This window comes from Microtus oregoni, unplaced genomic scaffold, assembly GCF_018167655.1.
Source record: "Microtus oregoni isolate MIOR12 unplaced genomic scaffold, Mior012 000031F_ref0000149, whole genome shotgun sequence".
Classification (NCBI taxonomy): domain Eukaryota; kingdom Metazoa; phylum Chordata; class Mammalia; order Rodentia; family Cricetidae; genus Microtus; species Microtus oregoni.
The window spans coordinates 22,619,968-22,647,883 of record NW_024543090.1 but is presented as its reverse complement, the minus strand read 5'-3'; the positions used below and the strand labels follow the sequence as shown (position 1 = coordinate 22,647,883).

The 27,916-nt window shown below is 44.5% G+C and overlaps 2 protein-coding genes across 8 annotated transcripts in view; one reads left to right on the top strand and one right to left on the bottom strand.

The window, feature by feature from the left end:
* Nucleotides 1-21,488, top strand: part of Tp53bp1 (tumor protein p53 binding protein 1) — an 87,000-nt gene extending 65,512 nt beyond the window's left edge. For 4 of the 5 annotated variants that reach the window (XM_041678966.1, XM_041678968.1, XM_041678967.1 and 1 more), the window contains 12 exons: nt 4,754-5,243; nt 7,066-7,218; nt 10,863-11,134; nt 11,701-11,850; nt 12,083-12,513; nt 15,038-15,229; nt 15,590-15,805; nt 17,552-17,767; nt 19,517-19,611; nt 20,089-20,288; nt 20,797-20,942; nt 21,301-21,488. In XM_041678966.1, the coding sequence (XP_041534900.1) occupies nt 4,754-5,243; nt 7,066-7,218; nt 10,863-11,134; nt 11,701-11,850; nt 12,083-12,513; nt 15,038-15,229; nt 15,590-15,805; nt 17,552-17,767; nt 19,517-19,611; nt 20,089-20,288; nt 20,797-20,942; nt 21,301-21,488 (2,749 nt within the window). The remainder of the gene's footprint in view (nt 1-4,753; nt 5,244-7,065; nt 7,219-10,862; nt 11,135-11,700; nt 11,851-12,082; nt 12,514-15,037; nt 15,230-15,589; nt 15,806-17,551; nt 17,768-19,516; nt 19,612-20,088; nt 20,289-20,796; nt 20,943-21,300) is intronic. The other variant, XM_041678969.1, reaches the window with a different exon arrangement.
* A 1,569-nt stretch (nt 21,489-23,057) lies between these two features.
* Tubgcp4 (tubulin gamma complex associated protein 4) overlaps nt 23,058-27,916 on the bottom strand; it is a 33,816-nt gene continuing 28,957 nt past the window's right edge. For 2 of the 3 annotated variants that reach the window (XM_041678976.1, XM_041678977.1), the window contains exons 14-18: nt 27,364-27,541; nt 25,829-25,963; nt 24,392-24,508; nt 23,701-23,840; nt 23,058-23,194 (exon numbers count right to left, since the gene is read on the bottom strand). In XM_041678976.1, coding sequence (XP_041534910.1) covers nt 23,182-23,194; nt 23,701-23,840; nt 24,392-24,508; nt 25,829-25,963; nt 27,364-27,541 — 583 coding nt within the window. In that variant the 3' untranslated portion in view covers nt 23,058-23,181. The other variant, XM_041678978.1, reaches the window with a different exon arrangement.

Sequence of the window (27,916 nt, the reverse complement as noted above, 5' to 3'; positions counted from 1 at the left end):
TGACTAGATTGTATTGTTTTATGTTGTTTGGCCCAGGCTGGTCTCAGGCTTCTGGCTTTAAGCATTGCTCTTGCCTCAGCTTCCTGAGTAGGCAGGGCCCGCAGGTGCATGACACTGCACCTCACACCAAACTTTTTATTTTTTTAAAGATAAATATTGATTCGTGTATGTTTATTTGAGTTTGTGCACACACATGCGTGTGTGTGCATGCATGCGTGTCTTAGTCACTTTCCTATTTTTTCTTTTATTATTTTAAAAAATTTTAATTATTTTAATAATTATTCATATGTAGCCATCACGGGTCTGGAACTTGCTATGTAGACCAGGCTGTCATTGAACTCATAGAGATCTTCTGCCTCTGTCTCCTCAGTGCTGGAATAAAGGTGTGTACCACCAAGCCTGGCCTCTTTCTTTTATTTTTAATGTATGCATGTGTCCGAGGGTGCAGTGCTCATGGAGGGCCAAGGTACTGAGTGTCGCTGGAGCTCAGGTGGCTGTGAGCTGACGAGGAGGAGGGTGCTAAACTTGGATCCTCTCCAGGAGCGGCATCTCACCCCTAACCCGTGTGTCATCTCCGAGTCCCCGCCTGTTCTTTCCAGACCATGCCTCTCACTGAACCTGGAGCTCATAGATTGGCTAGACTTGCTGACCATTGAGCTCAGGGATCTTCATATTTCCATCAGTTCCCTTCCCTAAGTGCAGGGATTAGTGACACAGGCTTGTCAACCAAAATGAAGTGTTTATGACTACAATTTTAGCATTACTCATTTGTCTTGTGCTCATAGGAGAATGAGAAATACCAAATATCTGATACTGCTATTATTGTAATGACTTATCCTCCACTCCCACCCCTACCGCTTGACTTGTTTTTTTGAGACAGGGTGTCTCATTGTGTAGCCTTGGCTGGCCTGGAACTCGCTATGTAGACTCCGTAGACCATGTTGGTCTCAAGCTCACATAGATTCATCTGTCCCTGCGGGACTGAAGGTATACCCCACCATGCCTGGCCCATCACTTTTGGTCTTTAAAGGATCAGCAGTTCTAGCCTGGCGGTGGTGGCGCACGCTTTTAATCCTAGCACTCGGGAGGCAGAGGCAGGCGGATTTCTGTGAGTTTGATAGAGTTCTATAGAGTGAGTTCCAGGACAACCGAATTGTTTCAGAGAAATCCTGTCTTGATAAACAGAAAACAAAATCAGCAGTTCTGTCTGGGCATAGTGGTGCACGCATTTAATCCCAGCACTCAAGAGGCAGAAAAAACAATTTCCAAACAAAATATTGCTTTGGAAGTCAAATCCTGTTCTTCTTTACTCGTGACCCGGGAGGGGCTGCCCAGCAAGCTTATGGCCACCTAGGCAGACTCAGCTGCTATGAATGAGAGCGCCAAGTTTTGTTTTTCTCTGGCTGAAACTCGTGGTAAGAATACAGCCTGGTTTCCAAGTCTCTGATACCTGTGATGTAACCTTCAAGAACTGGGGCACTGTTGGTTCAGAGTGGATTTTTTTATTTTTTATTTTTTAAAGAAAATAGACTTTAGAAAGTTTCAAGACAACCTAAAACTCAGCCGTGTAGCCCAGGAAGGCCTTAAAGTCGGAACAATCCTCCTGCCTCAAGCTTCCTGAGAGCAGGAATTACAGCCATGGCCGCCACACTTGGTGGATTATTTCTCCTTTGTTCTGACTATTTACATGTGATGAAGCCTGAAAATACCCCCATTTATGTTTACGTAATATGGCAGTAGCTTCCTGATTTTTGTAGTTTATTGATTTATAGAATATCCATTCTTGTTCAAAGTTAGCTTTTGTCATAGTTAGCTTCAGATGTCAGCCTAACACAAACCTGTGTCACCTGGGAAGGGGAAGCCTCAGCTGAAGGACTTTCCTGATTAAACTGGCCTGTGGCCACTTCTGTGAGGCCTTTTCTTAATTGTGCTTAAATGGTCCTGCTCACTGGGTGCTTACATCTCTAGGCAGGTGGGCCTGGGTGGTATAAGAAAGGTGACTGAGCACTCCAGAGGAAGCCGAGCCAGTAAGAAGAAAGCACTCCCCGTCTCTGCTTCAGTTCCTGCCTCCAGGTCCTGCCGTGAGTCCCTGGCCTGGCTTCCCTTGAGACGGACTGAATCTGTAAGCCAGATAAATCCCTTCCTTCCCCCAAGTTGCTTTTGGTCTGTTTTGTCACAGCCACAGAGGCTGAGCTAAGACAGCCTGTATCCTGTGGAGCTTGAGGGTTAGCATTCAGATATCCAGATACGACAGGTTATGTGCAGCCTGCTTAGGGCTAGCCTGGGTCTGTTTATTTCTTTCTTTTTGAAAGGTTTCTCTGTGTAGCCCTGGCTATCCTGGAACTCACTCTGTAGACCAGGCAGGCCTCAAACTCAGAGATCCCCGTGCCTTCTCTGAGTGCTGGGATTAAAGATGTGCACCACCACCGGCTTTAGTGTGGTTTCTTACTCGAGAGAACTGTTAGCATTTAAGATCTCCAATCGCTTTGGGTACTGTGGTATTTGGCTTATAGGCAACATGCGGGTGATGCGGAAAGGATACGTAAGTCAGTCAGTCAGTGTGCTGGCTATTGTTTTGTCAGTTTCACAGAAATCTAGACGTCTGTGAAGAGGGACTCTCACTGAGAGAGCCCGTGGGCATGTCTGTGGCAGCATTTTCTTGGTTAGTGATTTATGTGGAAGGCTCACTCTCTGTGGTCGGTGCCGCCACTCCTGAACAGGAGGTCTTGGGTCTACAAGAAACCAGACATAGGAAGCAAGCCCGTAAGCAGCATTTCTTCTTTGATCTCGGTTTTGGTTCCTCTTCCCAGGTTTCTGCTCTGCGTTCCTGTCCTGGCTTCCCTTGAAGATGGATGGTAGCTTGTAGGCCACATAAACTTTCTCCTCCCCCAGTTGCTTTGGTCATGGTCTTTGTCACGACAATAGAAGCCTAATTAAGACACACTGGTTCTGGGGCTGGAGTGGTGGCTCAGAGAGGTTAAGAACACTGACTGTTCTTCCAGAGGTCCTGAGTTCAATTCGCAGCAACCACATGGTGCCATCTGTAATGAAATCTGGTGCCCTCTTCTGGCCTGTAGGCCATACATGCAGAATACTGTATACATAACTAGTAGATAAATCTTAAAAAAATAAAGAAAAAAGACACACAGGCTCCCAAATGAAAAGACTAATAATGAAGGGCTGGGCCATATCTTAAGCACTCCCTTACAGTTATGCTGAAGTGGTCAGGTATAGATATATTGATAGGGAGCCCAGCACTGAAGTACTGAACATGTGACCACCAAATGACCTTTGACCTGGGAAGACCAGACTGTTACCTGCAACCTTTCTTTGGAGATTGTATTTCTTCTAAATTCAGCAGAGGGCAGACCTCATACATGGTCATGAAGATTGTATTTCTTCTAAACATACATCGTCGTAGGAGTTAGTAAAGAGTGTTAGAACCATTCATCAATCCAAATAAGACTTCAGGACAAAATGATTGCTTCCTTTCCTTCCCTTTCCCTTTCCCTTTCCCTTTCCCCTCCCCCTCCCCTCCCCCTCCCCCTTCCCCTTCCCTTCCCTTCCCAGTCTCATTATATATCCCTGGCTGTCTTGGAACTTGTGATGTAGACCAGCTGGGTTGCAACTCACAGTGATCTCTGCCTGCCTCTGAATCCTGAGTGGAGCGATTAATTGTCCTTCCTGGGGCTTTGTAAGAATTTTGTATCTTGTTACCAGCCTTATTTTCTTGTGTGCTTTTTAGAGTTTACTTGACTTGTTTTCATGTTGTTGAGACCACAGCTGGAAGAAACTATGAGGAAAGGAGGTTCATTTTGACCCACAGTTGTGCTTAAAGATTAAGCGCCAGGTGGTGGTGGCACACACCTTTAATCTCAACACTCTGGAGGCAGAGAAAGGTGGCCAGCCTGGTCTACAGAGTGAATTTCAGGACAGCCAGGGCTACACAGAGAAACCCTGTTTCAAAAAAAGAAAAAAAAATAAATTAAGAGACTGTATCCGGTGATTGACTTTCTCAGTGCTGGACTTCCAAGATACTACAGGACATACGGAGTAAGAGGGAGGCCATGTGTCTCTTTCTTTTGAGACAGGGTCTTACTATGCAGCCCTGACTGGCCTGAGATTCTCTAGTCAATCAGGGTGGCCTTGAAACCCTAGAGCTCCACCTGCTTTTGCCCCTGACTGCTGGAATTAAAGGCACATGCCACGCCACCGCGCCCGCAGATCTGCCTTTTTTACGAAGCCCCCAGTGTTCATTCATTAGTGCCCTACCCTGTGACCTTGTCAGATATTTTTTTTTTAAAGGTTTTTATTTATTTATTATGTATTCAGTGTTCTGCCTGCAGGTGCCGGCACATCAGAAGAGGGCACCAGATCTCATTACAGGTGGTTGTGAGCCACCATGTGGGTGCTGGGAATTGAACTCAGGACATCTGGAAGCGCAGCCAGTGCTCTTAGCCTCCGAGCCATCTCTCCAGGCTGACCTTGTCAGATCTCAATGCCCTCCCAGAGGTCCACCTCTAGAATACTGTACACAATTGAACTTAGCTTTTATTTTTTATCTCATGTATGGGAGTTACTTCATTTTTATCGTTTTATGTTTGAGAGAGTATTGCATTGTAGACCTCCCTAGTTGTCCGATGATGCTCAGCCTGCTGGGTGCTGGGATGATAGAGGTGTAGTATCACCGTACTGCTCAGAGGAATAAGCTGCATCCAGACCATGCTACAGAATGTCCTTGTTTCATTTTCAGGACAAATGAAATGCTCCCTTTTCCAAGTGTTCAAGAAGAGGACAAAGAAAAACTGGATGGTGCCTCTAAGCTCAGGCAGAGTGAGCAGCCTGTGAGGCCCACTGGGCCAGTCCAGGATGCTGCTGCTTCGGAGGACTCTGTGTCGCCTGTTTCCCAGCAGAGAGCCACCCAGGGGTCATTCAGCCCTCAAGGAGAAGTTATGGAAACAGACCTGCTAGGAGGACTGAGTGCTCACCAGGAAACACCGTGTAAGGTCTTGTTGGAAAGGCCTGCCCAGAGTAATGTAGGAATCCAGACCATGGACCATTCCCTGTGTGCCCCAGAAACTGTTTCAGCAGCAACTCAGACTGTGAAGAGTGTATGTGAGCAGGGCACCAGTACCGTGGACCAGAACTCTGGGAAACAAGATGCCACTGTGCAGACCGAGCAGGGCAGTGGTGAGAAACAGAGCAGCGCTCCAGTGGACGATGCCGAGTCCCTCCACAGCCAGGTGTGCACACAGCGGGGCTCCGGAGCCAGCCGCAGACTCCACGTAACAATCTTATGGGTGTGGGTGTGTGTACGTGTGAGCATGTGTGTTACTGTGTTGTATGCCGTGTGAGTGCAGGTGCCCATGAGGACAGAATAAGATGTCGGATCCTCTGGAACTGGAGCTACCATGTGAGTGCTGGGAGTCAAACCTACCTTCTCTGCAAGAGAATGAGAGAGAGAGAGAGAGAGAGAGAGAGAGAGAGAGAGAGAGTGTGTGTGTGTGTGTGTGTGTGAGTGACAGGGCATTTCTGAGTCTCCCAGTGTGGGTGTTGGGAACTGAACTCCGGTTCTCTTCAAGAGTATGTACTCTTCACCGCTGAGCCATCTCTCTAGCTCCTACCTAGTGGTTGTTCTGGGTGTTTTCAGCAACCACCTTTGATAACTTACTGTCGTGTAATACAGAGTGAAAAAATGCATTTAAGAAATAGTTTCTCCTGCTAAGAAAGGTGTTAGGGGCTGGAGAGATGGCCCAGCATGTTGAGAGCTGCATATTGCTCTTACAGAGGACCTGATTGGGTTCAGGTCTCAGCATCCATGCTGACTTGCTCGTGACAGCTAGCTTAACCTTTCTTAGAGAATCAAACTACCAGCCGGGGGGTGTCACCACCCGCAATGGGCTGAGCCTTTCCTTATCAATCACTAAGAAAATGTCCTAGAGCCAGATCTTATTTATAGAATTCCCCTCTCCCTCCAAGATAGCATTTCTTTGTGTAACAGCTCTAGCTGTCCTGGGACTAGCTCTTGTGGGTCAGGCTGGTCTTGAACTCACAGATATCCGCCTGCCTCTGCCTCAGTGCTGGGATTAAAGGCATGCACCACCACTGCCCAGCTCTATGGAGGCATTTTATTAACTGAGGATCCTTTCTGCCAGATGACTCTAGCTTGTGTTAAGTGGATTTAAAACCAGGCAGTACATATTGGTGAGGAGGCAAAGGCAAGTGGATCTCTGGGAGTGAGCCCAGCCTGTTTGCATAGGGAAACCGCATGTCTAAACAAAGTAACAAAACCCCAATCTATTCATGGGAACAGATTAAGAGTTTCTGGTTTGTTTTTTTTTTTTTTGTTTTGTTTTGTTTTGTTTTTTGACACAGGGTTTCACTGTCCTGGAACTCTCTCTGTAGACCAGGATTTCGCTGGGCAATGGTGGCACATGCCTTTAATCCCAGCACTTACTTGAGAGGCAGAGGTAGGCGAATCTCTGAATTCAAGACCAGAGAGTTCTAGGACAGCTAGGACTATTACACAGAGAAACCCGTCTCAAAAAAACAAAACAAGAAAGCATTTTGTATTTAACCTCTGGAGAAGCAATGTGATTTTTCTGTTAATGAACTGGTTTTCACTGATGGGTTAATAGGTGATTCTGGTCTTCTCTAAAGATTAAAGAGCACCTGCTTTTTAGGTCAAGCACTGTTGTCATGAGAATTAGAAGGATTAGCTGGGTGTGGTGGAATACACTTATCAGAGGCTGAGGCAGGAGGATCAGGAGTTGGAGAAAGCAGCTTGGGGTACATAGTTGAAGGTAAGTCTGAACTATACAAAGAAACAACAGAAAATCTAAATGATTACAATCTAAAAATAATGTGTTCAATACTATGACTGAGCTTTATTGTATGGATCAAGCTAAGACTGCCACAGACTTCTTCAGCCTCAGTCTTACTGAAATAAATGGAATAAGTAGTATGTCTGGTTCATGAGCTCTCTGAACAGCGTTCATCCGACAGTTTAGCTTAAGAGCTATGACTGTTAGTTCTCTTCTTACTGTGCCCTCTCCTTTGTTGTAGGGAGAAGAAGAATTTGAAATGCCCCAGCCTCCACACGGCCATGTCTTCCATCGTCACATGAGGACGATCCGTGAAGTCCGCACGCTTGTCACCCGTGTCATCACAGATGTCTACTACGTGGACGGGACAGAAGTGGAAAGGAAAGTCACCGAGGTAACACCTGGGTCTACCTTTTCTTCCTCCTCCAGTCCCCTTTGCCCACCCTTCTTTCCCTTCTCTCCCCTTCTTCTTTTCCTCTCCCTTTTCCCTTTCTCAGGCTGTCACTCCTTTCCTGTGCTGCCAGGTGTAGTGACATTTCATTTGTATTTTAATAAATGAAGCTTTCCTGAAGTTCAGAGAGTTAAACAGCTGCACTGACCAGCCTCACAGACAGGCAGTGGTGACACACACCTTTAGTCCCAGTAGCCACACTGCCATAGAAACTGGGCAGTAGTGGTACACGCCAGCACTAGAAAGGAATATAAAACGGGAGGAGACAGGTCTCAGCTCAGTCTTATTCTGAGATTCCTGGAGGCAGGATTGCCATTTCAGACTGAGATAGAGAGGTGAGAACCAGTGACTGGCTGTTTTGCTTTTCTGACCTTCGGGTTGAACCCCAATTTCTGTCTCTGGGTTTTTTATTAATTGTGCTACAGCTAGGCACTGACATTGTTTTCCTTCAATTCTTTCTTTTTATTTATTTTTTCCTTTTGAGATGGGGTCTTTTTACATAATCCTGGCATCATGAAACTCCCTATGTAGGCCAGGCTGGCTTCACACTCACAGAGATCCACCTGCTTCTTAAAGGCATGAGCTACTACCTCCCCAAGACTCTCTTCCCTCCCTCCCTCCCTCCCTCCCTCCCTCCCTCCCTCCGTTTCTGTTTTTGTTTTTGTTTTTGGGTTGTTTTTTGAGACAGGGTTCTTCTGTATGTATATCCCTGACTTGCTATCCTGAAACTTCCTCTGTAGACCAGGCTGGCCTTGGACTCAGGAGATCTGCCTGTTTCTGCCCGAGTGCTGGGATTAAAGGTGTGCGCCACCACTGCCCACCTGGTTTGTTTCTTTCTTTAGAAAAGGTTTTGCTTGTGTAGCTCAAATCTCTTAACTTCCTATGTAGCTGGTCTTGAACTCGGATGTTTCTGTCTCCATCTTAGTTTGTGTTAATGACAAATGTAGGACCACCTGTGCGTGAGGGGAGCAGGCTACCAGCTGAGCTACACCTTGGATTCTTTTCATTTTAACATGTATGTAGTGTGTGTATTTGTGGGGGTGTGTGTAAAGTCGCCCATGTGTGGATCAGAGGACAGCTTTATCAGCTTTCTCCTTGCATCATGTGGTTCTTGGTCGTTAGGCATCTGAGGAGCCATCTTGCTATCTCTCCTTGCCCTCTCCCCAACCATGGATTCTTAAAGGAGAAATTTTCCAGAAGGGAGAAATAGAAGTGTGCTATTTGCTTACCTTACATAACTGTGTGTGATGGCTGTCATTGTGGAGAGACTGGACTTGGCTGAGAGGAGCCTTCCTTCTCCATGCTGCGTCAGTTAGCACAGTTAGCACAGTTGGAATGTTTACCTGTGTAAACTTCTGGATCATGTATGCCCATTTCCCTATGTTGTGCCTGTCAGGGTGTTGTTTTGGTCCCAGATCCCTTTCCTTCCCACGCTCCGGGTCTCACTAGTTGCCGCCCGAGTGCACGTATAAATTGAAGCCGGTTTCACATTCTTGTGGTTTGTACGTATTGAAAATTCTTTATTATTAATGTTTTGGAAACAGGTTTTCATTATATAACTTTGACTGTATTGGAACTTAGCATGTAGACCAAGCTGGCTTTGAACTCACAAAGATCCATCTGCCTCTGCTTCTTGGTGCTGGAATTAAAGGTGTGTGCCACCACACTCAGCATGTACTTCCATTAGAATGTGTGCCCCCTCTACCCATGTTGGATGGATCACAGACTGTGAAGGGACCAGTTTCAGCTCAGGTACCCCAAGACCAAGTTCTTAGCACAAAGGAGATTTGCCCAGAGGGACAAAGCCAAGGAATAAGAGACAAAGAGAGGAGATAGAAGGAAAAGGACCAAGGGAAAGGGGGAAGGGATAACTGTCCTGCAGGACAAAGGATTCCTCTGAAGAGAGAGGAGAAAGACAAGACCCATAGGCACATGACGGCCTATTTATTTATTTATTTATTTGTTTGTTTGTTTGTTTTTCGAGACAGGGTTTCTCTGTGGTTTTGGAGCCTGTCCTGGAACTAGCTCTTGTAGACCAGGCTGGTCTCGAACTCACAGAGATCCGCCTGCCTCTGCCTCCCAAGTGCTGGGATTAAAGGTGTGCGCCACCACCACCCGGCTTCATGACAGTTTTTAAAGGTAAAGAAAAAAAAAGGAGAAATCCCATATTAGGATGAGGTGTTTAATTTTGATTGGGCATGTTAGTTAGGACAACCAAAGGAGGCTTTTGATAGCTGGACCTTGGTCATCAGCCTCAGGAGAAAGAAGTGGCCAAAAAGGAATCGGCCTTGGTGGCTAGCTTTCACAATGTAATCTGTTTTTAACAAGGCAGAGGGGATGGGGGGAAGGGCAAGGCTGCCAGAGCCTGTTTACCACGCTGGGGCTACCAAGAGTCCCTCAGTTTGGAAATTTGACTTTACCACTGAGCTGCACCCACAGCTCCAATAATGTTTTCTGTCTTCATTTTTCCAAACACTAATACTAATTTTTGTCTATTTTTGCAAATAATTTTTTTTCCCTGTTCACTTTTTTTTTCTTTGTTCGGTTTTTTGATATACAGGATCTATCTGTGTAGCCTTGGATGTCCTGGAACTCACTCTGTAGACCAGGTTAGCACTGAACTCAGAGATCCTCTTGTCTCTGTCTCTCAATTGTGGGGATTAAAGGTGTGTGCCAGAACCACCTGGCTGCTTGGTCACTTATTATTATATTTATTTTTATTATTTATTATAAATATATTTATTTTATATAAATATATAAATATAAATTATATTTATTTTATTATATTTATTATATAAATGAACATAATATTTATTATATTATATTTATTATTATAAAGAACTGTTGTTAATGATGCCCCCAGAACAGCTCCTGACCACTCCTTTTCACTGTCCTCCTTAGCTCTCTGACAGGGAAATGGCTTCTGTCCCTGGGTTAAAACCCTTGCTATAGTAGTCAACACTTGTGAGCTTGCTCGATGAAAAGAGGGACTTTTTTCACCTTTTTTTTTTTTTTTTTTTTGCTACGTGTAATGGATGTTAAATGTTTAGTTCAGTAGCTTTGGACAAGTTTTTTAAAAATTATTTACTTAATTAATTTTTAAAAAATATTTATTTGTTTATTTATTTATTTATTATGTATACAATATTCTGTGTGTATGCCTGCAGGCCAGAAGAGGGCACCAGACCCCATTATAGATGGTTGTGAGCCACCATGTGGTTGCTGGGAATTGAACTCAGGACCTTTGGAAGGGCAGGCAATGCTCTTAACCTCTGAGCCATCTCTCCAGCCCCTACTTAATTAATTTTGAGACAGGGTCTCACTGTGTAGGCCTGGCTGGCCTGAAATTAACTCTGTAGACCAGCTGGTCTCAGTCTCACAGCCCCCCTGCCTCTCCTTTCAAGTACTAGGATTAAAGGTGTGTGCGCCATCCCTGGCTATGCTTTGAAAATTTTTATGTAGCCATGACTCAACACAGACACCTGGCTGAAGTGAGGTTGCCTGCATTCTCTAGGATTTCTCAGCCATCACTTAGCTTTGTGTTAGTGTGGCTTCTTCTAGCTTCCCTGTCTGCTTCTTCCCTGCAGGAGACTGAAGAACCAATTGTGGAATGTCAGGAGTGTGAGACAGAAGTTTCCCCTTCCCAGACGGGAGGTTCCTCTGGGGACTTGGGGGACATCAGCTCCTTTTCCTCCAAGGCCTCCAGTTCACACCACACATCAAGCGGGACAAGCCTCTCAGCCATGCACAGCAGTGGCAGCTCAGGGCGAGGAGCCGGGCCGCTCAAAGGGAAGAACAGCGGGACAGAAGCTGCCGATTTTGCCTTACCCAGTTCCCGAGGAGGGCCAGGAAAACTGAGGTGCATACAGGGTCTGCAGAGAGACCCCGCAGGGGCAGGGTTACTAACCTTTGAATATCACAGCAGAAGAAGAAATGGGATAAATCCATGCCTCTTCCTTCCTGTCTGGGGCTGCTGGGAGAGGAGCCGTGTGAGCAGAGAAGCCCCTTAGGGGATGTTGGGAATGCTGGATACATGTTCCTGCCATTCCTATATTCTGCAACTTATCCCTATTTTGGTTGGGAATATAGGATGTTTGGAACGGGCCCCCATTGTGCTGTATCTCCTTGGTTTTTGGTCTGCTCTATGGGTATCCAGAGCCTGCAGTAGAGGAGAAGGCAGGGCAGAAATGGGTGTGGCATCTTAAATAGCAGCAGCAGGAAACTATGTCAGGAGGGAATAGACTTTTATACAGGAAGGGGTCCTTTTATCCCGTCCCCCTTGCTCCCTGGCTAAGGTTTGCTGATTGGTTTTGCCCTGGAGGAGTTGCACACGTGGCCTGGCATATAGTTGGAAGGTCCTGGGGAGATGGTAAGGGATGCATTCCTTAGCAGCTGCTGTCGAACTAACCTGTGTTCATTCTCTAGTCCTAGAAAAGGGATCAGTCAGACAGGGGCACCAGTGTGTGAGGAAGATGGTGATGCAGGCCTTGGCATCAGACAGGGAGGGAAGGCTCCAGTCACGCCTCGTGGGCGTGGTCGAAGGGGCCGCCCACCTTCTCGGACCACTGGAACCAGGTACCTGGGTAGTGCTGAAAATAAGGGGGAGTAGAGAGAAGAAGAGACTAGAGAGTACATGGGGTTCCAGAGGGAGAGGAAGGGCCCACACTGACTACGTGAGGTCCCTGAGATTGGGCTCGTGCCTGTGATAGGATTAATAAAAAACGGGTTGAAGAGACCTATAGGGAAAAAGTGGGTTTGGTAGACAGGTCCTTTCTTGGTCTCACTTACTTCTCTTATCTGTCTTTAGAGAAACAGTTGTGTCTGGTCCTTTGGGCATAGAAGACATTTCACCTAACATGTCACCAGATGACAAGTCCTTCACCCGAATTATGCCCCGTGTGCCAGATTCTGCCAAACGAATGGATACAGGTTCTGGTGCTTCGCGCCGGAGTGATTCTCCAGAGATTCCTTTTCAGGCTGCTACTGCTTCTTCTGATGGCTTGGATGCCTCATCTCCAGGAAACAGCTTTGTAGGGCTCCGCGTTGTGGCCAAGTGGTCATCCAATGGCTACTTTTACTCTGGGAAAATCACACGAGATGTTGGCGCTGGAAAGTACAAGCTGCTCTTTGATGATGGGTATGAATGTGATGTGTTGGGCAAAGACATTCTCCTGTGTGACCCCATACCCCTGGACACTGAAGTGACAGCCCTCTCAGAAGATGAGTATTTCAGTGCAGGTAATAAAGCAAGCAGAGTCCCTATTGATGTGCTGTGCCTGTTGACTATTGTCCATCCTGTCAGCAGTTAACGAGACATTCCTCCCCAGCCTTGCTGTTTTTCTGGATCTCTTAAGTCAGAGATTCCACCCTGTTACATTGGTTACCTTTGCTATTGACTTTTTTGTTCATAGCTTGGTTTTCAGTAAACATATTTTGAATAATTATAGAATGAAAGAAAAATTTCCCAAGTACAGAATGATGTAAGGGAGGATTCCTGTGTCCTCCACACCCAGTGTTCCCTTTCCAAAGTATTCAAAATTAGTCTGTTTGTCAGAGCCAAGAAGTCAGTCTTGATTCCGTACCATTGACTAAACTCCAGACTTTATTTAGGTGTCGCCATCTTCTCTATGATGTCCTTTTCTGTCTCAGGATCCAGTCGAGGACACCACATTACATTTAGTCACTATGTTTCCTTTGGTCTCCTGGTTTGTGGCAATTTCTGTCTTATTTTTCCATGACCTTGACAGTTTTGAGGAATAATGGGTATTTTATGGAGTGTCTCTCAAGTCAGATCTGATGTTTTCTCATTAGACTGGAGTTCCGATTTTGTTTTTATTTTACCGTAAGGAATGTCAGAGGTGAAATGCCCCTGCTCTCTGTGGGGCAGAGGGAGGTATGTGACGTCACCTCCCATCACTAGTGACGCGATAAGGTGGTGCTTCCCAGGTCTCGCCACACCAACATTAGTGTTTCCCCTTTCAGTATTCTGTCTCCTTTCACTTCCAGCGTTTCAGTTCACTGCCTGCATTGGAAAGAATTCAGCAGGAGACTGTGCCACTCCACTGAGATAGTTCAGCAGGAAGATGTAGCTCAGCATCCTGTGTGTCTGTTACCAGAAGATGGTCTTCTGTCACGTCACTGCCTTTCTTTTTTAGTAGCCATTGTTGGTAATGGTTAGGGGTTTGTGTATGCTTCTTTTAATTCTGAAAATATAGTCCATCCTTAACTAAAAAAGGATTCCTATTGTGTTGACTGTTATTTAGAAAGATCCTTTCTGGATATTGTGTTGACCATGAGTTGGGATAGAATGCTTTTCTGTTTGAATCTCCAGGCCCCCTTGTTTCAGTGTTTGTGGAACCACTTTCCCTTTAACACTAGATAACACCAAGTTGTATGGCAGTTAGGAGTAGCGCACAGACCGATGGCTCATAGTTATATCCATACGTTCAACTGCATCTGGCTTTGAGTATAAAGCCATCGTAGTAGAGGCTCACATGTGGCCCTTTCAAGGTAGTTTTGTCTCAGTAGTAAATGTACATTAGGAATGGGGATTCGGCACCCCACTCACGGAGGCTGTCTCTCTGTCTGTCCCCAGTGTTGCACCACACAGCTCCCAGTTACAGGAGCTCTTCCTCAGGCTTTTTGGCCTTGGGCTTTTGCCAATTTTAGGTGGTCTTCCTGATTTAGTTTGGTGATAGATTTAACCTAGGAGACGAGTATAGGAAGTGATTCTGTGGCACAGTAGAACTAGGACCTGTTCCTCTTCCCTGCTTTTCCCTGGTAGGAAGCTAGATTCCTTAGCCCTTTATGCAAGACAAGCTAATGGAGAGTAAGGTGCACCTTTCTGTTCATGAATGAAAAGGATCAAGAGTAATGCGCCGTTTTTATGTTGTGTGTGAGATAATATATGTTGTTTATTAGTTGATAGAGAGGAAGGGGTGTTTTGTTTGTTTTTTAATAGAATTGGAAATAGCTCTCACCCAGTTATCATATAACAGACCTAGTCCTAAACTCAGGTTGAGTTCTAACTCCGTTTCCTTGTATGCCCTGCACCCTGCTCCTAACAGCCATGCACAGTTGTGAATCAGTGCAGGTGCAGGGAGGTCAGACGGGGCACAGTTTATTTCCTCCTTTCTTTGTTCTCTTTCTGTCCTGGCTCTTTTGCACAGTAGAGAAGCCTGTATATACGGTCTCTCAGAACTGTCATTTTTCGGGGCTGGAGAGATGGCTCAGAGGTTAAGAGCACTGGCTACGCTTTCAGAGGTCCTAAGTTCAATTCCCAGCAACCACATGGTGGCTCACAACCATCTGTACTGAGATCTGGCACCCTCCTCAGGCGCTCAGGCGCGCGGGCATACATTGAGGCAGAATGTTGTATACATAATAAATAAATAAATCTTTAAAAAAAAAGAACTGTCATTTTTCACAATGGAAAGCTTAGAAGTTGCTACAAGATTGTTAAGAAACCATGCCATTCACTTCAGGGGTTTCATTTGAGCCACCAACAACCCTAAGTCCAGCACTGGGAATCTTTAATATGTAACTAAAGACTGCTTTCTCTCAGAAAACCTTGTCTAATCCTGTGTAGTAGCTACCAAGGGTCGTAAACCATTTGGGATGAACAGCTAAGACTCCGTAAAAGCCTGGTTCAGTCCACTGTTGTTGGCTCTCTGCATCCCCTACTTCAGATCTGCTTTTGTAGAGCCCTTTTGAGAGGGTGCTAAGCAGTCTACAATTATGGTATCTTTTATGTCATCCCCAGGAGTGGTCAAAGGACACAGGAAGGAGTCTGGGGAGCTGTACTACAGCATTGAAAAAGAAGGCCAAAGGAAGTGGTATAAGCGAATGGCAGTCATCCTGTCCTTGGAGCAAGGAAACAGACTAAGAGAGCAATATGGTCTTGGCCCATATGAAGCCGTCACACCCCTCACGAAGGCAGCAGATATCAGCTTAGGTAAGACCTTCCTGAGCAGCTGCCAGCTGGGCCATACTTGGCTTAGAGAAGGGAGAACAGTTTCTAGAGTAGTCAGGAATGGTTGCTTGGCTTATCCTTGTGGTTTATTGGATGATGATGGTTGTCGTTTTCTAGAACTATTGCTACATTTGTTTCCTTCCAAGTGCCAGATGAGAAGTCTCTAGGGCTTTTCTGGCCTTCCTAGTTCTACAGGGGAGCAGACATATCTTACTTTTGGCAGGGATTGGAACATAAAAGAGGCTTCCTGACTGTGGGAGGAGGCAAAGAGCACAGTGCTATATCTATGTCAGATTTGAGTTGAGACCATGGGTTCTTACCAGCCTTTGGCTTATTCATCAGACAATTTGGTGGAAGGAAAGCGTAAACGGCGCAGTAACATCAGCTCTCCAGCTACCCCTACTGCCTCCAGCAGCAGCAGCACAATGCCCACCCGTAAAACCACAGAGAGTCCCCGGGCTTCCACGGGAGCTCAGTCAGGCAAAAGGAAACTCATCACTTCGGAAGAGGAACGGTCCCCTGCTAAGCGAGGTCGCAAGTCTGCCACTGTGAAACCTGGTAAGATGGGAGCACAGTGCATGGATGTTCTCTGATGGTCAGACTGGCATCCACAAGCCGACGGGTGATACTACATTCTTTACCTCTGTTCAGAGCCCAGCAGTGTAGACAGGAGGACAAAACTCGATCACAAACATTCCTGTGTGGGCTCTTTCGGGGAATACAAGTATGGTAGTTTAAGCAGACTCAAAATGGGTGAAATTCCTCGTCCTTAGATCTTGCGCTCTGTCTGTGCCCTCTTCCACTATCTTGTGTTCAGGCTGTCTAAAGTTTCCTATTGAAAGGTTGTACATCAGCCTGAACCTCCACTCTCCTCCACCCACCCCTTCTAAGTCACTCCCTTTCAGTATGAAGAAAATTCATGCCATGTGTTCATTGTCTGCCATGACCTAGACCTGGCTGACGTGGCTTCTGTAGGTAGAGGTAAAGTCCTGCCGTTGTTGGGTAGGGCTTTCTCAGGCTGGCACGTTCATTTCCATGTTCCCTTGCCCTAGCACCATATTTTTACCCCTGTGAGTTGTGTTATCTGCTTACCCACCCAGTACCATTGCTGTATAGTTCAGGTATTTAAAGACAGTAAAAGCTAACCTTTGTTAAATATTTACTGGGTGAGGCATGGGGCCCAAGTGTTTCATTCATATTCCAATATAATCCCTTAGAATTCATTTTCCATATTTTTGGGAATGTAAGAAAATTTAGGTAACTTTCTCAATGTGGTAGAATAAGCCAGATCTCAAACCTAGGCAGGTTTGACTCTAAAGTCCAGTGCATAGACATAGCATCCCTGCCTCTGAGACTTTTTTTTTTTTTTTGGTTTTTTGAGACAGGGTTTCTCTGTAGCTTTGGAACCTTTCCTGGCACTAGCTCTTGTAGACCAGGCTGGTCTCGAACTCACAGAGATCCGCCTGCCTCTGCCTCCCGAGTGCTGGGATTAAAGGCGTGCGCCACCACCGCCCGGCTTCTCTGAGACTGTTTTTGATGTTGGTTTTATTTCAGGGAGGCATGCATGACCCGCTGTCATCTTAGCCTCCTAGTGAACCTGATTCGGCTTCTTCAGTAGGTATCGTTTCCTTCTGGAGGACTTACTGGGGCACATCTTAGCATGGGTGTTCTAGAATGGTGGCTCACTTCCCTTCCTAGGTGTTGGCGAAGGGTATTTGATGTGGATTCACCTCCATGTAAAGACACTTTAGCACTTAGTACTCGCTGCACTATTCTGGTGAGAGTCCACAATGGAATGGGACAGTTCTTGGCAGTAATGAAAAGTTTTTGTTTGTCCTTTAAAGGTTGCTTCGAAACATCATATATTCTGGGAAAATTAGAAACATGGGCAGTGAAAAGTGGATTGAAGGCTTCCAAATACTGTACTTTTTCCTGTTCAAGTGGCCTTAGAAGGAGGGGGAGGGAAATGGGAAGCGGTTGCGGGGAGGAGGCAGAAATCCTTAATAAATAAATAAAGAAAGAAAAAAAGAAAGAATTGGAAAAAAAAAGAAGTATTTGATGTTACAGAAATAGTACCAGTTGATTTCCATACATGAAAACAGCCGACTGCCCACTCTAATGGTCATTTTAGGTTTAACTGTTTTGTCTTCATTGTAAATTTGGTCCTAGGTTGTTGGCCACTTAGAATGATTGGTTTTATTAATGGTCTTTGGGTCATAGCATAGACAAGCTCATTAGGACATGGCCTTTGTCCAGGCAGTGGTCTGTGTGTATCATTTCAGTAGCTGTGCTTGTCCTTCCTAGGTACAGTGGGGGCAGGAGAATTTGTGAGCCCCTGTGAGAGTGCAGACAACACAGGTGAACCTTCTGTCCTGGAAGAGCCAAGAGGGCCCCTGCCCCTCAACAAGACCTTGTTTCTGGGCTATGCCTTTCTCCTCACCATGGCCACAACTAGTGACAAGCTGACCAGCCGCTCTAAACTACTAGATGGGCCTACAGGAAGCAGCGAAGAAGAGGAGGGTAAGTTCCCAGGGGCTCTGATCCATGCACTGCCTTTCCATTTCTTTTGTGAGGCAGTGGTTCTTTTTGTTAAGGCAGGGGAGTGGGTCAGTGTTTACCGTGATTCTGGTCAACTAAGTAAAATTAACTTGTGCCCTACTTCTGATCTGTAGATTTTCACAAAATTCTCAGTGAGTGGTTCTCAAGATAAGTCTTGGTAAGCAGCTGGGAGACAAGATTTTTTTGTTAATTTACATACTACATAGATAGAGGTACACACTCAGATATATACTTATAGATTTATACATGGGTATATTTGTTACCCAAGGGCAACTTGGAAGAATCAGTTCTCTTTCCTTCTATCTTAATGGGTCCCAGGGAGTCAAACTCAAGTTTCCAGGCTTGGTGGTGCCTTTGCCTGCTGAGTTATCTTCCTGGCCTAGGGAGTCTCATTCTTCATATAGAAAATGAATGATAAAAATCCATCAAAGTTAAATTGCTTTTTTTTTCAACAATAATGGCAGATGGGATTAGAACACGGTGCTGGCTTTACCTTCCTAGAACCATACAAATCAACCATGTTTCTGATGACTTGCCACCTTTTCCATTTACGCTCTAGCACCTACTTAAGAAAACCCATGTGGAGGATGAGTTTTATTCTGAATAGAAGAGACTGTGGTGTCCCCAGTGCCCTAGGAAATTAGCTTCTAGGCCCTTTCAATTCTTGGACCTCTCATTAACCTTAAAATAATTATGTCATTTATGTGGCATCTCTCACTCTGTGTCTATGTGGAATCTGTAGTCCAGTGGACTGCCATGTATCTCAGAGGTCTGGCACGTGTGTGGTGTAGGAGACAATGTGTAGATCAAATATAGTGAGTGACAGAAATCTCCAGATGTCTGTCCAAGCTAGCTAAGAACTAGATAGAATGTTGTTTATAAGTTAGAGTTAAGCCAGTAGCGGTGGTAGTGTACGCCTTTAATCCCAGCAATCAGGGAGGCAGAGGCAGGCGGATTTCAGTGAGTTCCAGGACAGCCAGGCTACAACAGAGAAACCCTGTCTTGAAAAAAGAAAATAAATAAATAAAATAAAAAACCAGGTAGAGTTTCAACTAATGTCGAGTCTTACAAGAAAGGAATCAAAATGAAGGAAGATGATTGATATAAAATGGTACAACTGAAGATGTGTTATGACTTTAATTTTTCCTAACTACTCGCCAGTTCTAGCCTCAGAAACATACGGCACAGGGCATGGGAAGAGATCAGTGGAGCTACATTTAAGATTTCTATGGTTTGGAAGCTGCATATGAAAAATCTGAGTAGAGATACTCTGGTGATGGGCAGCTGGGCTATGAGAGCAGATGTAGTTTGTGTCACACAATTCAGATAGGTACTGTGGAGGAAAAAGTATGCACTCAGTGACCTAGCCCGATCTCAGTGTTAGGAGTCGCTGCAGCTGCCTGGCATTATGTTAAAGATGGTTTGCAGCCTTGTTGTTCCAGTGTTGCTATAACAACCTAGCCCTTGAAACCAGACTTCACACAGCAGTTCCATATAAGCGTGTGTTGCTTGGTGCTGTATAGCTCAGAAAGCTGACTGAATAATGGGAGTCCCTCAAATTAATAAATCTTATGTGTCTGTCTAAGCCTTTATAGATAACTGCAGAATAGAAAAGGAAGCAGCAGTTACAAATAGGCATTAAAGTAGCACCTAGGAAACCAACCATTATTATTAAAAATAATTTGGTTATTTTTTTCTATGTATATATAGAATTTTTAGAAATTCCTCCTTTCAACAAGCAGTATACAGAATGCCAGCTTCGAGCAGGAGCTGGGTATATCCTTGAAGACTTCAATGAAGCCCAGGTGAGGCAGTTTTTTTTTTCTGGCTACTCACTTTCTGTATTGAGAAAAGGGCCAAGAGGGGTTTGGGAAGTTGGCTGAATTTCAGAGTGCTGTGCCATTCTGCCACCTCAGCCCAGCATTTTCATTGTACAGGAAGAGAAGCTAGAACCCGGGGTTAGGTGGTAGTGGTGTTGAGAGAGCAATAGAGCTATTGTTTTGCTGATTCTCTAGCCTGGAAGGTTGGGTGGGTACCTGGTATGGTTGACCCTTGAGATTTAGGTCTTCCAAAAGCCATAGGTGTGATAGGGTAAATGTTTCAGAAAGCAGTTTGGGCTTCTCAGTGAACAACACAGCCTTAGGTATGAACACAGATTAAATGGTATTTTTGATACCAACTAGAATTCTTCATATTGGCTCTCGAGGGTATATATCAGGTGCAGTCAGGAAAGGTTTCCCTAGACACCACCAGACCTGTCAGCTGGGCTCTTTTTCTTCCAGTGTAACACAGCCTACCAGTGTCTCCTAATTGCGGATCAGCATTGCCGAACCCGGAAGTACTTCCTGTGCCTTGCCAGTGGAATTCCTTGTGTGTCTCATGTCTGGGTCCATGACAGTTGCCATGCCAACCAGCTCCAAAACTACCGTAATTACCTGCTGCCTGCTGGGTATAGCCTTGAGGAGCAGAGAATTCTGGATTGGTGAGTGTTTGGGAGCCCGTCTGGAGCCGAGACAATAGGAAGACTAGCTTTTAAGGAAAGTCTAGTAATCTAGTTGGGAAAACAGTGTTACTAGAAACTGGAATGTCTGTAGACATTTGAAATGATTTCTGGAGTCAAGTACTTTATTGCTCTCGTCTCATTCTACATTGGCTGGGAACCTTCCGAAGATGTGGGAAGATTAGGTCCAGTATCCCCTATTAGTGGAAGCACTGAGATTAGGATTAAGTTTCAATCATTAAACTTAAAAGGGAGGGAACTCAGAAGCATAACTTGATTGGCTTATTAATAAAGTCTAGGATCCCAGAGTGCATACCTCATCAGAAGAGAGGCAGGACTTAGTCCACTACGTGACCTAGTTAGGGAAGCATTCGGATGTGCAGGAGTGAGTGCCTTTGCAGATAAGCTAGATGAGCTAATCGTTAGTTATGACGGGTCATACTAAGGTTCTTTCCAGTTCCCAAACACTGCATCTCCAACTCCTTCATAGGCAACCCCGCGAAAACCCTTTCCAGAATCTGAAGGTACTCTTGGTGTCAGATCAACAACAGAATTTCCTGGAGCTCTGGTCTGAGATCCTCATGACTGGAGGGGCAGCCTCCGTGAAGCAGCACCATTCAAGTGCCCATAACAAAGGTACCTGGAAAGTGTGTGTTCGCTGTCATTCCAGGGATGTCCATAGACTCACAGCTGTTAGCCTGTGTGGTCCAAGTCTCAGTCATTATTTTTAAGAGAAGTCCCATCTTCAAAAGGATGGGTTAGTGTAAGAGAAGGTCAAAAGCTGTTCCTGCTTTTATAGTCTCCAGTGGCATTTCTGTTTATTAGGTCTACAAGGTTAGCAAGTGGTGATGACAACTTTTAGGCTATGAATATACAGTATCTGTAAGAGGGCTTTGGTTGGCAGAGTAGGAATACTGGCTAGAAGGCACCTATTCTTTTAATAAGAGCTAAACTGAGTGTTCTTTCCTCATTCACTTCCCCCTACTTCTTGCAGACATTGCTTTAGGGGTATTTGATGTGGTGGTGACAGACCCCTCATGCCCAGCCTCGGTGCTCAAGTGTGCTGAAGCCTTGCAGCTGCCTGTGGTGTCACAAGAGTGGGTGATCCAGTGCCTCATTGTTGGGGAGAGAATTGGATTCAAACAGCATCCAAAATATAAACATGATTATGTTTCTCACTGAAGATACTTGGTCTTACTGGTTTTATCCCTGCTATTGTGGAGATTGTGTTTTAATCAGGTTTTAAGTGTGTCTTGTGTGGAATTGTATTCTTTGCATGAATCTTGTACATAGTTTTATTTGCTGAACTTTTATGATAAAATAAATGTTGACTCTTTTTGGTTGTAGTAACTTGAGATTTCTTCATCTGTTTCTTTGAGCTTAATCTCAGAACATGGTACTACAGGATCTTCTCTTAAGTTTCCCAGCAGGTTTAATCATCACTTTAGCAGTACAGCAAACAAAGGAAGATAAAAATGTAGGAATGAAATTTATCCTGTGGCACCACCGTCAAAGTCACAAGGTTATCCCAGGCCATCTAAAATGTTCTGCTTAGAGTACAAGAGGGCCTAGATAAACAGTGCCAAAGTTGAACGGGGTCGAGGACACTCTGGGTATCAAGACCATTAAGACCTGAGCTTATTAACAGCTGATCTGTGGTACTCAGAGCTGAAAGGGAAGATGACCAACTGGTATGAATGGACAGTGACAATGAACTTGACGGGACAATTTTCTGTAAAGCAAGCGTTAACTGTCACAACTGCTGGAAGCCATTCCTTCCTGGCACTCAACATTGTCCCCATTAACAAACAACCTGTCACTCTCTAAATCAAGGCTACTTACTAGTCTTTATGCTCTCTATAAAGAGCCAAACAGTAAATACTTTAGGTTTACAGTCATTTCGTCTGTCACAATTTCTTGTCTTTTGCTGTGAGATGAAATCAATCATAGACATTAGGTAAATGAGTATGTGTGATTGTTTGAATAATACTTTATTTATAAAAACAAGCAGTAGGCCATTGTCTGCCATGCTTTGCTTCTAGAGGTAACAATGGAAGGGATCCTCTGTAGTTGACAAGTACAGGCTTTCACAGTGGGTGGTAAAAGAAGAGAACAATCAGGGACTACAGATAGGCCCAAAGACTGCACTCTTGTCCATTGTGGAGGGCAGGTATGTTAATGGAGTATTTCCTTTGTTTATGCTGATAGGAACATTAGTGACTTCACTATCTGAGCATAGGGAGAAGTTTGCAATTTTCACTGTCTAACATCTGAACAATTTGACCGCTGTCATCTTTAGCTAGAACTACCCCCTATTGCCAGTCTGAAAGAATTAGAGAACCTACTGGCTGAATTGTTGAGGTCAGGTTTTGAATATCCTTAAAGGAGGGAGGCTCTTAAATCTTAAATTTCTGAAAACTAAAGACAATCTGTATAGTTATAAATTATGTGGTACAGAGGAGGGAAAGTCTTTTCTAAGTTGGTGGTAACAACTAGATGCTGACCTTTACATAAGAATTTCTTCTTTACATGTGAACCAATCCTAAACATTTTATTGGTTCCCATTGTTCTCTGTGGTATCTTCCATACCTTGAAGAGTCCATAGGTACATAGTAAATGTTCAATACACTGCTGTTGCACAAGTGAACCTACCCAACAGATGTCTTAGTGTAAAGGAACAAAGCCTTTGAGTGGTCGAGAGATAGCTGGCCCCAGTTCCCCTATAGGAATGGTAGGGAGGACCTCTGGACTGCTTCTAGAAGAAAAGGTAGCATCCTTTCACCAGTCTGCAGGCATCTTGTGATGCCTGGGGAGGCTTATTACAGAAATCAGAGCGTGGTAGGACTGATGGTTACTTCATTTTAAGAACCAGTTTTTACATCCCAAAACTATAAAAAAGAAAAAAAGTTTCATTAAATGCTATGCTTTCCCAAGAAGCATGGTCATCTGAGATACAGCTGATGTTACCTTGATACTCCAAAACATGTCTGGCTTCTGCTAAAACTAGAAAGAATGACACCGCTGAGGAGCCAGCTACCACTGGATGTCATTATTAGATTTAAAGAAGTCTAGAAGAGGCAGTGGCCAGTGAAGCATGGTGCCACAGCTGCACTGCTAGTACGTGTCAGAGCAGATTGTGCAAGCCACACTGCCCCTTAGAACATACATAATCTAACACAGAATTCACCCTCAGCTGTAGTATTTCACCATGCTGATGATTTTTACATAATCTCCAGAAAAATTATGAAATAACTCCCTTCCCCCCACTTCCTGTATCTCTGAGCCTTGCTTATAAAATGAGGGCGTTTGTAGATGAAGGTTAAAGTTCCATTTTGGACTTTTACAACTCATTAACTTCCCCAAACCTAATGAGTTCCCCAAGGATTATTCTTACCTGCCCAGAGTCCCACCAGCCTGGGTATAATACTTGTTATAATCTAGCCGGAGCAGTAACTGAGCCAAATCTGAATTGATCTGGTGATTCCGAACACTGGAGAGAATCTTGAAGAGGAGTGAAGACTGGCGACTAAAGCCCTGTTGAGAGACCCAAGCTGTCACTACCCGTGCAGAGTGCTAGGCGCCTGGGGTCCTCTCAGGACCACATTCCCATTTCTGTCAGCTCCTAAAACGACTCTTGACTTCTTAATGCCATGTCCGTGAAATGCATGACTTCCATGAAAGTACTTTCTCATTAGTAATAATTTGAAGCTCATTTCAGATTAATATATTCTATCACATACCAGGATTGCAACTGAGCTTGCTTTGTTACAGGAGATAAATATAGTCTCAGATTATAATTACAAGTGAGCTGGGAGGCTGGTTCAGGGAAGGAAGTGGGATGTGAGAAAATGAGCACAAAGCCAATGCATACTTGGTGGGCTGAACCTATTCAGGGCTGAACTATTTCTGAACACTGTGAGGCAGTACATTAATCATCTTCAATATCCACTGATAGCAACGCTTTTATCTTTTTATCTTGTCATTTCTTTGTCTGTTCTGGGATAGGCTTTACTGGGCCAGAGCAAAGGCAGTTTGCTCAGCGGGGTGGGGGTAGGAGCATGTAGCCAGTGGCCAGGCAGACTCACCTTCACAAGAATGCTCAGCTGGGCAGCCCCCCGTTCATCCAGTGGACCCAGGTTCTGACTGACCAGTGAACAAAAACTGTGACAGAGATCTAGGATTTCATTCAGGCAGTGAAACACCTACCCAAAAATATAGTTGGTGTTAGGAAATGAAGAAAGAAACTTCTGAAAATGCAGGGTTTGGGAAAATAATAGCTGACCTCCCCTGTCTGAACTCCAGACACTACCCACCCTCAAGTTGTCTAGCCCTCCCAAACAACATGCAAATGAACATCCCTTCCTGGGACAGCTGCATTCTTTGTCCCCCTGCACAAAGCCTCCACTCTACTCGCCAGTAGCTCACCATCCTTTATCAGACACACTGCGCGTGCTCTTGCCTTTGAGCTATGAGCACTGTTTCCTGGGATTTCTTTTCTCTTTAGTACCAGTCAAGTCCCATTCTGAGAAATGGTCCTTCCCCACTGCAGCCTTTAGTGAACTCCGCCTTTCTCTGTTGTAGTATCTGTGTTGTTTACTGGCAATTGTCCAGGTCATGTGTGCTGTTGCTGACTTTTGTATGTACATCTTGTTTTTCCAACTAGATTGTGAGCTCCTTAAGGGCAGAGCCATGACTTATACCTCTTTGTATCCCCAGTGCCTTGCATACAGTAAGCACTCAATAAAGACTTCATTAAGATGATCTGTTCTGATGTTCTGCTTTTCCTCAGGATACACCCATGCCATGTAAGAACAGTGCCTATCACTGCTGTGTTTTTTTTTTTTTTTTTTTTTTTTTAAGCTCACAGAACCCTTTGAAATACTGACTACTTTAGTTATTCTTCCCTTATTTGGCAAGTAACAGCCCCAAATACCAGAGCAAAAAGAAGCCGATACCATTTATGGTTGGCGCCCTGAGCAGTACAACTTGTTCACCCAGACATTCAAGTATAAACACTATAGGGATTATTTCAGTTTCTCACTTTTCATTTTAGGATTGGAACCAGCTGTGTGCTTTAAAAATTACTTATGCCTGGACCCCAATCTACATGTTTGACTTAGATGTCCTTTGGCCTTAGATGGTCACAAGGTCACAGATGACTCGAGGAGAGCTTCCACAAAAGTGCTAAATGTGTGTACTTGCAGATGGGACACACAGTCAGAATGATAAGACACATGTGCCTATGAAGAAAACTTTCAATTTATTGGTTGATCCTGGTGCTGTAGAGTCAGGCAGATTCCTGTAACACTCATTCCTCCTGGGGATTAAATACCCAGTTCTTTATCTACACCTGCTCACCACACCCTATGGAACAACATTTCAGTTCCCTTTTACTGCTGCCTCTCTATTTTGTAAAAATGGAATTGAACAAGGACTTAATAGTTTCCTATTTTGTCAATTCCAAGAGCCTGAAGGAATATGTTAGAAGTGCCCTCGGGAAACCCCCCCCCGCTCTTACTTACAGGTTTCAGCAAAATAAAGGACTGTGCCAAAAGATTGCTTAGGAAGTGATCGTGTGCCAATCGGATGCTCTCAAAGTCCCGCGTAGAATTGATCTGATGAAGAAGCTGTGAGAACTGAGACTCCAGCACATCTACCTGACAGACAGATAATTTGTTTTAGCACCTGGCACATCCTGAGTGCTCTATTTTATGGTTCTTCTCACCTTTTAGAACGAGTATGAGTGTGTGTGTGAATTGTTCATCCTGCAGGGTACATGAGAAGGACAAAGGACAGTTTTCCAGGGTCTGTTCCAGTCTTCTACCATGTAGGTCCCAGGTCATCAGGCTTGGTGGCTCTAGCCTTCACCACTCAATCATCTCACCAGCCCTCATCTTCCTTCTAGCCACTTTAGGCTGACCAAAGACATACTTCAATTGCTGAGCCTTGTAAAGTGTGTGTGTTGCTGGGGCCTTGTGTATGCAAGAAGAAGCTGTAGCACTGAGCCTCATACCCTGTCATCTGTTTCTTTTGACATAGGTCTTGCTGTAGCCCAGACTTTATGATTCTCCTTCCTGACACTTCCCAGTGTGGATGTTATAGTTGTATGTCAACAGGTCTGATTGATTGTATAATTTCTGTTTTTGAGACAGGGTCTTATGTAGGCCAGGCTAGCCTCAAACTCACTGTATAGCTAAGGATGACCTTGAACTTCTGATCCTCTTGCTTCTACCTCTCAAGTGTTGGGATTATAGACTGGTACCATCATACTCTTCCTGTATGCTATGTAAGTATTCTACCAATTGAGCTATATTCCCAGTCATGGTTGTGCAAATATATATATAAATTACACGTTTTGTTTGCATGTGTGTATGTATATCACATGTATTCCTGGTGCTCACGGAGGTCAGAAGAAGGTGTCAGATCCTCTGGGACTACAGTTATTGGATTAGAGCTACTGATGTTGTCAGCTACCATGTGGGTGTTAAGAACCCAACCTGGGTCCTCTGTACATGTGGTTAGCATTCTTAACTGCTAAGCCATCTTTCCAGCTCCATGGTGTGTAATTTTTAATAGCTTCAAATGTCTTTGCAGACCACTCTCCCCTACCCTGGCCTAATCCAGTCATGCCTCATCCCTTCCACTGACTGAAATGGTCAGCAACAAGAAGCTTGTCCAACATGTAGCCAAGGACAGGTATGGGCTACATGCAGTCAAGGGGCAGCACAAAATTCTAAAATGATATTCTTTTGGGAGGGAAGGGGCGTGGTAACTGTTGCATGGTTTTTGGGTGTGAACTCTGTAAATGATGTCATGTTACAATGTCAAAAGACTGGACATGCGTGAGAATTCCAAAATATCTGGCAAATAAGTATCTTGAAGCCTAAATCCCTTTATCTATGGATATCCACTTCCCCTTAAAATGCCAAGAAACATACCTAGTGATGTAACTCCTAAATTTTCTCCAACTGCAGCATTTTACCAGATACAGAACTGCCCCATCTCAGTGTTCTCTAGGCTCCTTTCCCACCTCTTCCATAAACCGCTCAGAACATACCTGGAGATAGTACTGAAGATTATCTACTAAGAAGGCCATGTGATTTCTTAGGCGCCACTTGACTGCATCTGTCTGGTTAGATTTGAGGTGCTTGCGCTGCATCTGAAGAGCCCAGCAGTGCTGTAGTTCAGCCTGGACACGGCGCACACTCAGTAAGTACTTGAAAACAACATTGTACCTATGACAGAAGCATCACTGAGATACAAACCTCAATCTAACATCCCTTCACACAAAGACAAGCAGGCTAGAAGAGTGGTGAGAAAGTGAAATGAATTTCAGCTATACAACACAATAACTAAGCCTCAGTAAGAGAGCCAGTGTCCTCTTTTGATCCTGCAGTCATTCACATCACACATACCCCATATACATACTTATTAAAAAAGACATTAAAATATTTATTAAATATTAACCAAATACCTTAAAGTTTAAATATTAAAATATTTTTATTTTATATTAAAAACATTAAATTTTATAAACACATACACACACACCCTGTCTCAAACCAGGACTGTGGGCATCTGTGAGCTGTTAAGTCTTTGAGTCTCTGGATAAG